At 40.5% G+C, this 11,146-nt stretch overlaps 2 protein-coding genes across 3 annotated transcripts in view; one reads left to right on the forward strand and one right to left on the reverse strand.

Annotated features, from left to right (window-relative positions):
* LOC110455611 (coronin-2B-like) overlaps nucleotides 1-11,146 on the forward strand; it is a 118,575-nt gene that overhangs the window by 101,884 nt on the left and 5,545 nt on the right. The gene's annotated exons all lie outside the window — the stretch shown is intronic.
* Nucleotides 7,070-11,146, reverse strand: part of LOC110455612 (TBC1 domain family member 16-like) — an 18,563-nt gene continuing 14,486 nt past the window's right edge. The window contains exons 8-12 of one of the 2 annotated variants that reach the window (XM_021505821.1): nucleotides 10,689-10,770; nucleotides 10,418-10,508; nucleotides 10,080-10,228; nucleotides 9,654-9,810; nucleotides 7,070-7,550 (exon numbers count right to left, since the gene is read on the reverse strand). In XM_021505821.1, the coding sequence (XP_021361496.1) occupies nucleotides 7,424-7,550; nucleotides 9,654-9,810; nucleotides 10,080-10,228; nucleotides 10,418-10,508; nucleotides 10,689-10,770 (606 nt within the window). In that variant the 3' untranslated portion in view covers nucleotides 7,070-7,423. The remainder of the gene's footprint in view (nucleotides 7,551-9,653; nucleotides 9,811-10,079; nucleotides 10,229-10,417; nucleotides 10,509-10,688; nucleotides 10,771-11,146) is intronic. The other variant, XM_021505822.1, reaches the window with a different exon arrangement.

Genomic DNA, 11,146 nt, shown 5'->3' on the forward strand with positions numbered 1-11,146 from the left:
TGAGTCTGGAGAAGAAGATTTTTGAAATATTGGATAATTTTCCCTTTGGGGCCCCGCCCTGGCCCCAAGGGTTGGGGTAGGAATCCCAATTTTACAATTTTGAAGCCTCATCTACCAAGGATGATTCTGACCAAGTTTGAAAAAAATCCATCCACTGGTTCTTGAGAAGAAGTTGAAAATGTAAAAGTTTACGCACAACGGACGACGGACGACGACGGACGAAAAGCGATTGGAATAGGTCACTTGAGCAAAGCTCAGGTGACCTAATAACATGACAACCCTAGGACTTCTGGACTACAGGACAAATAACATGACAGCCCTAGGACTTCTGTACTACAGGACAAATAACATGACAGCTCTAGGACTTCTGGACTACAGCACAAATAACATGACAGCCCTAGGACTTCTGGATCTGGAGAAGTTGTTTGCAGTAAAAGCAAAAAGTTGACTTCATATGCCATTTCGTGTCAGTTGAGCTAAGAAACATTTGTCATTTTCATTCTAAATAAATAGTTTCATAATCAAACAGAAAACTCAGACATCTCAACGTTGAATGCTTATTTTTAATTTTGAGTATTTAGACAAGATTCACTTTATTGCACATAAAGTTCACAGTACACAAATTAATGACAAAATGTTTGAATTAAGTTATGACTTCAAACCAGGTTGATAATTTAATACAATTACACAGTTCTTCTGAAAGTTTTATATTAATAGAAATGACACAATGTTTCTAGTTATCTCCCTTTGTTGTTCTGGCTGCACCAATTACATGACTACCTCTTTTGATGTAAAGATATTCCATTACTGGCAAATTATAAAAATAACACAAAATGTCAATGCTATCCTTAGTAGTATAAGAGAGTTGACTCCAGACTGAAGGTTTGAGACCAGAGGTCAAAGTTGATACACTTGAATCCAAGTAAGAGTTACCTTAAGTTGTCAATCTACAAGGATGTGACCATGTCAGGTGATGTTTAAGATATATTCAAGACACATAAGTATTTGTAAAAACACAATGATATAATAGTAAACAGGCAAAATGTACAATTTCTCAGACATCGTCCATTAGTACCATTTAGTATAATACATACAAAGTATACATTTTCACCAGTCCACAAAACACAAGGTATGACATGAACATGATTTTTCTGTGATGATGAGGATCCCATAATTGCTGGTGTATACATGTACTCACAACCTACTTAATAAATTAACTAATTACTGGACCTTGAAAAATGCTACCACACTTGTCCTACTCGAGTTCAACAGCCTTGAGAAATCATAGTATCACAATCCTGTTAGACCTACAGTAATGGACACCCACTGTGTAACCTATGGTACAGTGTATCACAATCCTGTTTGGCCTACAGTAATGGACACACCCACTGTGTAACCTATGGTACAGTGTATCACTATCCTGTTAGACCTACAGTAATGGACACACCCACTGTGTAACCTATGGTACAGTGTATCACTATCCTGTTAGGCCTACAGTAATGGACACACCCACTGTGTAACCTATGGTACAGTGTATCACTATCCTGTTAGACCTACAGTAATGGACACACCCACTGTGTAACCTATGGTACAGTGTATCACTATCCTGTTAGACCTACAGTAATGGACACACCCACTGTGTAACCTATGGTACAGTGTATCACTATCCTGTTAGACCTACAGTAATGGACACACCCACTGTGTAACCTATGGTACAGTGTATCACTATCCTGTTAGACCTACAGTAATGGACACACCCACTGTGTAACCTATGGTACAGTGTATCACTATCCTGTTAGACCTACAGTAATGGACACACCCACTGTGTAACCTATGGTACAGTGTATCACTATCCTGTTAGACCTACAGTAATGGACACACCCACTGTGTAACCTATGGTACAGTGTATCACTATCCTGTTAGACCTACAGTAATGGACACACCCACTGTGTAACCTATGGTACAGTGTATCACTATCCTGTTAGACCTACAGTAATGGACACACCCACTGTGTAACCTATGGTACAGTGTATCACTATCCTGTTAGACCTACAGTAATGGACACACCCACTGTGTAACCTATGGTACAGTGTATCACTATCCTGTTAGACCTACAGTAATGGACACACCCACTGTGTAACCTATGGTACAGTGTATCACTATCCTGTTAGACCTACAGTAATGGACACACCCACTGTGTAACCTATGGTACAGTGTATCACTATCCTGTTAGGCCTACAGTAATGGACACACCCACTGTGTAACCTATGGTACAGTGTATCACTATCCTGTTAGACCTACAGTAATGGACACACCCACTGTGTAACCTATGGTACAGTGTATCACTATCCTGTTAGACCTACAGTAATGGACACACCCACTGTGTAACCTATGGTACAGTGTATCACTATCCTGTTAGACCTACAGTAATGGACACACCCACTGTGTAACCTATGGTACAGTGTATCACTATCCTGTTAGACCTACAGTAATGGACACACCCACTGTGTAACCTATGGTACAGTGTATCACTATCCTGTTAGACCTACAGTAATGGACACACCCACTGTGTAACCTATGGTACAGTGTATCACTATCCTGTTAGACCTACAGTAATGGACACACCCACTGTGTAACCTATGGTACAGTGTATCACTATCCTGTTAGACCTACAGTAATGGACACACCCACTGTGTAACCTATGGTACAGTGTATCACTATCCTGTTAGACCTACAGTAATGGACACACCCACTGTGTAACCTATGGTACAGTGTATCACTATCCTGTTAGACCTACAGTAATGGACACACCCACTGTGTAACCTATGGTACAGTGTATCACTATCCTGTTAGACCTACAGTAATGGACACACCCACTGTGTAACCTATGGTACAGTGTATCACTATCCTGTTAGACCTACAGTAATGGACACACCCACTGTGTAACCTATGGTACAGTGTATCACTATCCTGTTAGACCTACAGTAATGGACACACCCACTGTGTAACCTATGGTACAGTGTATCACTATCCTGTTAGACCTACAGTAATGGACACACCCACTGTGTAACCTATGGTACAGTGTATCACTATCCTGTTAGACCTACAGTAATGGACACACCCACTGTGTAACCTATGGTACAGTGTATCACTATCCTGTTAGGCCTACAGTAATGGACACACCCACTGTGTAACCTATGGTACAGTGTATCACTATCCTGTTAGACCTACAGTAATGGACACACCCACTGTGTAACCTATGGTACAGTGTATCACTATCCTGTTAGACCTACAGTAATGGACACACCCACTGTGTAACCTATGGTACAGTGTATCACTATCCTGTTAGACCTACAGTAATGGACACACCCACTGTGTAACCTATGGTACAGTGTATCACTATCCTGTTAGACCTACAGTAATGGACACACCCACTGTGTAACCTATGGTACAGTGTATCACTATCCTGTTAGACCTACAGTAATGGACACACCCACTGTGTAACCTATGGTACAGTGTATCACTATCCTGTTAGACCTACAGTAATGGACACACCCACTGTGTAACCTATGGTACAGTGTATCACTATCCTGTTAGACCTACAGTAATGGACACACCCACTGTGTAACCTATGGTACAGTGTATCACTATCCTGTTAGACCTACAGTAATGGACACACCCACTGTGTAACCTATGGTACAGTGTATCACTATCCTGTTAGACCTACAGTAATGGACACACCCACTGTGTAACCTATGGTACAGTGTATCACTATCCTGTTAGACCTACAGTAATGGACACACCCACTGTGTAACCTATGGTACAGTGTATCACTATCCTGTTAGACCTACAGTAATGGACACACCCACTGTGTAACCTATGGTACAGTGTATCACTATCCTGTTAGGCCTACAGTAATGGACACACCCACTGTGTAACCTATGGTACAGTGTATCACTATCCTGTTAGACCTACAGTAATGGACACACCCACTGTGTAACCTATGGTACAGTGTATCACTATCCTGTTAGACCTACAGTAATGGACACACCCACTGTGTAACCTATGGTACAGTGTATCACTATCCTGTTAGACCTACAGTAATGGACACACCCACTGTGTAACCTATGGTACAGTGTATCACTATCCTGTTAGACCTACAGTAATGGACACACCCACTGTGTAACCTATGGTACAGTGTATCACTATCCTGTTAGACCTACAGTAATGGACACACCCACTGTGTAACCTATGGTACAGTGTATCACTATCCTGTTAGACCTACAGTAATGGACACACCCACTGTGTAACCTATGGTACAGTGTATCACTATCCTGTTAGACCTACAGTAATGGACACACCCACTGTGTAACCTATGGTACAGTGTATCACTATCCTGTTAGACCTACAGTAATGGACACACCCACTGTGTAACCTATGGTACAGTGTATCACTATCCTGTTAGACCTACAGTAATGGACACACCCACTGTGTAACCTATGGTACAGTGTATCACTATCCTGTTAGACCTACAGTAATGGACACACCCACTGTGTAACCTATGGTACAGTGTATCACTATCCTGTTAGACCTACAGTAATGGACACACCCACTGTGTAACCTATGGTACAGTGTATCACTATCCTGTTAGGCCTACAGTAATGGACACACCCACTGTGTAACCTATGGTACAGTGTATCACTATCCTGTTAGACCTACAGTAATGGACACACCCACTGTGTAACCTATGGTACAGTGTATCACTATCCTGTTAGACCTACAGTAATGGACACACCCACTGTGTAACCTATGGTACAGTGTATCACTATCCTGTTAGACCTACAGTAATGGACACACCCACTGTGTAACCTATGGTACAGTGTATCACTATCCTGTTAGACCTACAGTAATGGACACACCCACTGTGTAACCTATGGTACAGTGTATCACTATCCTGTTAGACCTACAGTAATGGACACACCCACTGTGTAACCTATGGTACAGTGTATCACTATCCTGTTAGACCTACAGTAATGGACACACCCACTGTGTAACCTATGGTACAGTGTATCACTATCCTGTTAGACCTACAGTAATGGACACACCCACTGTGTAACCTATGGTACAGTGTATCACTATCCTGTTAGACCTACAGTAATGGACACACCCACTGTGTAACCTATGGTACAGTGTATCACTATCCTGTTAGACCTACAGTAATGGACACACCCACTGTGTAACCTATGGTACAGTGTATCACTATCCTGTTAGACCTACAGTAATGGACACACCCACTGTGTAACCTATGGTACAGTGTATCACTATCCTGTTAGACCTACAGTAATGGACACACCCACTGTGTAACCTATGGTACAGTGTATCACTATCCTGTTAGACCTACAGTAATGGACACACCCACTGTGTAACCTATGGTACAGTGTATCACTATCCTGTTAGACCTACAGTAATGGACACACCCACTGTGTAACCTATGGTACAGTGTATCACTATCCTGTTAGACCTACAGTAATGGACACACCCACTGTGTAACCTATGGTACAGTGTATCACTATCCTGTTAGACCTACAGTAATGGACACACCCACTGTGTAACCTATGGTACAGTGTATCACTATCCTGTTAGACCTACAGTAATGGACACACCCACTGTGTAACCTATGGTACAGTGTATCACTATCCTGTTAGACCTACAGTAATGGACACACCCACTGTGTAACCTATGGTACAGTGTATCACTATCCTGTTAGACCTACAGTAATGGACACACCCACTGTGTAACCTATGGTACAGTGTATCACTATCCTGTTAGACCTACAGTAATGGACACACCCACTGTGTAACCTATGGTACAGTGTATCACTATCCTGTTAGACCTACAGTAATGGACACACCCACTGTGTAACCTATGGTACAGTGTATCACTATCCTGTTAGACCTACAGTAATGGACACACCCACTGTGTAACCTATGGTACAGTGTATCACTATCCTGTTAGACCTACAGTAATGGACACACCCACTGTGTAACCTATGGTACAGTGTATCACTATCCTGTTAGACCTACAGTAATGGACACACCCACTGTGTAACCTATGGTACAGTGTATCACTATCCTGTTAGACCTACAGTAATGGACACACCCACTGTGTAACCTATGGTACAGTGTATCACTATCCTGTTAGACCTACAGTAATGGACACACCCACTGTGTAACCTATGGTACAGTGTATCACTATCCTGTTAGGCCTACAGTAATGGACACACCCACTGTGTAACCTATGGTACAGTGTATCACTATCCTGTTAGACCTACAGTAATGGACACACCCACTGTGTAACCCATGGTACAGTGTATCACTTTCCTGTTAGACCTACAGTAATGGACACCCACTGTGTAACCTATGGTACAGTGTATCACTATCCTATTAGACCTACAGTAATGGAAACACCCACTGTGTAACCTATGGTACAGTGTATCACTATACTGTTAGGCCTACAGTAATGGACACCCCCACTGTGTAACCTATGGTACAGTATATCACTATCCTGTTAGACCTACAGTAATAGACACCCACTGTGTAACCTATGGTACAGTATATCACTATCCTGTTAGACCTACAGTAATAGACACCCACTGTGTAACCTATGGTACAGCGTATCACTATACTGTTAGGCCTACAGTAATGGACACCCCCACTGTGTAACCTATGGTACAGTGTATCCCTATACTGTTAGGCCTACAGTAATGGACACACCCACTGTGTAACCCATGGCACAGTGTATCACTTTCCTGTTAGACCTACAGTAATGGACACCCTCTGTGTAACCTATGGTACAGTGTATCACTATCCTGTTAGACCTACAGTAATGGACACCCACTTATATGATAACCTGTATATAACACTGTCACTCATGTGATAACCTGTATATAACACTGTCACTCATATGATAACCTGTATATAACACTGTCACTCATGTGATAACCTGTATATAACACTGTCACTCATGTGATAACCTGTATATAACACTGTCACTTATATGATAACCTGTATATAACACTGTCACTGATGTGATAACCTGTATATAACACTGTCACTCATGTGATAAGCTGTATATAACACTGTCACTCGTGTGATAAGCTGTATATAACACAGTCACTCGTGTGATAACCTGTAAATTACACTTGTCACTCATAAGACTCTTATAACACAATTTCACTCAAGAGATAAAGTCTGTGTTACACTTGGGATAACAGTCATTGTGTGACACAAACTATTGAAAGTCCCTTGCTTTGTTTTTAACCTCCGGTGACCTCTGCTTAGCTGACCTGATGACTAGATATTCTGGGGTCGTATAACTGAATAGTACACTATTCACATCATTTTCACAAGAGTTGCCTCCCTTGTCATCTCTTTGATGTGGAGGTTTTAGGAGGGTCAATCATCAGGAAGCTTTCCTCCACTGTCTTTTTACAGTACTTGTAGAAGAGTTTTGCTGCTTTGGTTAGTGTTTCCTCCAAATTGATCTTCAAACTGGTGAAAAATAATAATGGTAATTTTTTGTCCAAATTCAAATTATCATATAAACTGTCCAATATATTTTACACCAAAATTCTGCAGGAATGTAATTTCCTAAATATTTATGGTAACTGGAATAATTAACATAGAATGTCTCATGCTATTATGAAGTTGGTTAAACCTGTAAATCACTTTTATTATATTTACTTGTCTGTCACTTAAACTCCCCAGCTCTGATTCTACCACTCAGCAATTCTACCAAACAGACAGGCATCCTGCTGCTGGAAGCCTGTATATCCAAACCTGCTCATCAGTTTGGGATGGGAAATTATTTAATGAAAATAACGATTTAAAATAGATGACAACTGCAGCACCATTGCCCAAGTCCACCATGGAACTTGGTACTGGTCAAGCTAGTGACAGTCGCTGCGGCAGCGTATCCCCCTGCTATCGATTCATCATGGATTTGTTTCGAGAAGGTGTATGTATAAATGTATACATGTATAAACCTGTATAATCTGTTCAAAAAACATTCTATGCAGAAGTGTTACATGTACCCATTGTCTGCATATGAAATGCAGATTTTGAACTTTGTAGTTTATAAGTTGAAAAACCTCTGTACGTGTAAAATTCAATTTGACCACTAGTAACCATGACTCTTGATAGACCACAGAAAAGATCAATAAGAATCTTTGCATCTACCAGCACACCAAGTTAGACTTTATATGATTTATATCTGATTGTCTTAATCATCAGACAGATAAGCCTAACATTGTATGGTCATTTGGTTTTAACTCATCATACAGACAAGCCTTACATTGTATGGTCATTTGGTCTTACTCATCATACAGACAAGTCTAACATTGTATGGTCATTTGGTCTTAACTCATCATACAGATAAGCCTAACATTGTATGGTCATTTGGTCTTAACTCATTATACAGACAAGCCCAACATTGTATGGTCATTTGGTCATACTTATCATACAGACAAGCCTAACATTGTATGGTCATTTGGTTTTAACTCATCATACAGACAAGCCTAACATTGTATGCTCATTTGGTCTTATTCATCATACAGATAAGCCAAACATTGTATGGTCATTTGGTCTTAACTCATTATACAGACAAGCCCAACATTGTATGGTCATCTGGTCATACTTATCATACAGACAAGCCTAACATTGTATGGTCATTTTGTCTTAACTCATCATACAGACAAGCCTAACATTTTATGGTCATTTGGTTTTAACTCATAATACAGACAAGCCTAACATTGAATGGTCATTTGGTCTTAACTCATCATACAGATAAGCCTAACATTGTATGGTCATTTGGTCTTACTCATCATACAGACAAGCCTAACATTTTATGGTCATTTGGTCTTACTTATCATACAGACAAGCCTAACATTGTATGGTCATTTGATCTTACTCCTCATACAGACAAGCCTAACATTGTATGGTCATTTGGTCTTAACTCATCATACAGACAAGCCCAACATTGTATGGTCATTTGTTTTTACTCATCATACAGACAAGCCTAACATTGTATGGTCATTTGGTCTTATTCATCATACAGACAAGCCAAACATTGTATGGTCATTTGGTCTTAACTCATCATACAGACAAGCCTAACAAAGCAAATTTATATTTTTTAGCAACGGTGACCTTGACCTCTGGTAGACCATGCTTCAAATCGGTAGCCAGGTTCTTCATATCCACTAATGCAACCCACACACCAAGTTTGAGCTTTGCGTGATCCTTTGTTCTAAGTTATCATCTAGATCAGCGGAACCAAAATAAATTCTAGCAAAGCAGAATTGTATAAGTGACAATGGTGACCTAGACGTTACCACGCCCAAAATCAATAGGCTTCCCCCCTCCTCTAGGTCAGCCCACACAAGTTAGAGCTTTTGATGGTCATTCATTCTACAGTTATCATCTGGAAAAGTATTTCAGACAGACGGACACCCTGCATGACAGCTAATTTGTTTTCCTATTATTTTGCGCAAAACCCAAAATTCTAAAACTCTCGACAACAAATATATCCCACTACATCCCTCCTTCACTGTACAAGGATTTTCGAGTGTAACAGAGGGTTAGAAGATCCCCTGATACCTGTTGATGGTGCCAAACACCATGGCGGAGTCTATACACTTCAGCAGCTCTGTCCTACAGTCCATCAGAAGGGCAAGACACATAAATAGCTCAAAGGTGTAGTCCATCCTGACAGCAAGATGCTCCGACCGTGTCCCTCCTCCTGGAAATATGTACGCTAAAACAATTGTAGGACATTATTAGGGAAGGTACCATTCTCTACACACATACACTAAAATGTCATTCACAGGATAGGAAACTAACAAAAATACCTTTTATTTAAAGTCACTGTATTCCCTTAAGGTACAAGAGAATGCAGTGTTTGTTTCTATCTTATGGTTCACTGTATAAGGCAAACAGTCCAACACAAATTTCCACCAACTTATTGAAAAACCTACAATCAATAATAATGAGTATTTCATTTTAGTTCTGCTGGAGGTTACCCACCAAAATTTTCAAATTCTTTCATGACTTCCTTGCGCCGGGCATTTTCAGCCTCCATAGAGAAGAGCTCCAGATGGTGACTGCTTAGAATTTCAAAACAGCGGAGGGAGTCGGCAAAGCTAAACTCTCTCTTAAACCCAAGTAACAGCCATCTGTAACATATATCAAATCTTAACTAGTAATGGATCCTGAGGTCACTGTGGTTGTGTTTGTTACCATTGAAAATCAGTTTTTGACAGAACAGGAGGTGATGGATATTGTTTTACCTTTGAGAAACATGGAGTTGGAGATGATATTTTTACCTGTGACAGGAACATGAGGTGATAGATATTTTGTTTTACCTGTGACAGAACATGAGGTCACCAAGGTCGTGTTTGTTGAGGTGGTCTAACAGTTCAGTGTCCATCTCTCGTAGTAACATCACCACCAGGTCTACAGCAGATAAAGGTCAAAGGTTAAACAAGCACCAGGCAAGACAACCTTATCATTGTACAGCTTACAATGTAATTAATAATTATGATTATAGGCAATAAATAAGTGACACATATGCCAACAAGCCTACACAGGTATCACTGGTATGACCTCATCGACCAAGGAAGGGAGGTAACTCACCTATCTTTTTCATCATGCCTTCCTCTGTGAATTCCTCTTGTATGTGGTCTAGGTAGTTGCGGAAGCACCAGTAGGCCTCCACCTGTAGGGAGACGTATGTTTTAAGATATGCAACACCTATATAACAGTTCTATAAGGCTCTTTTATATCTACCAAGGTGAATGAGGTGGAAACAGTTTCATCACTAGTGGCCTAAATTAGGGGGGAAAAGGGAGGAATTCTCTCTCTCCCCTAACCATCACATATAAAAATATCACATATTCCAACTCCTCAACATTATCACCATAATGACTGTTATTAGTGCACAGACAGATATAGTTCCACGATACATGTACTATACACACAGACAGATATAGCTCCACGATACATGTACTATACACACAGACAGATATAGGATACATGTACTAAACATGCAGACAGATATAGTTCCACGATACATGTACTACACACAGACAGAT

Source organism: Mizuhopecten yessoensis, unplaced genomic scaffold (genome assembly GCF_002113885.1).
Source record: "Mizuhopecten yessoensis strain PY_sf001 unplaced genomic scaffold, ASM211388v2 scaffold8333, whole genome shotgun sequence".
Lineage (NCBI taxonomy): Eukaryota > Metazoa > Mollusca > Bivalvia > Pectinida > Pectinidae > Mizuhopecten > Mizuhopecten yessoensis.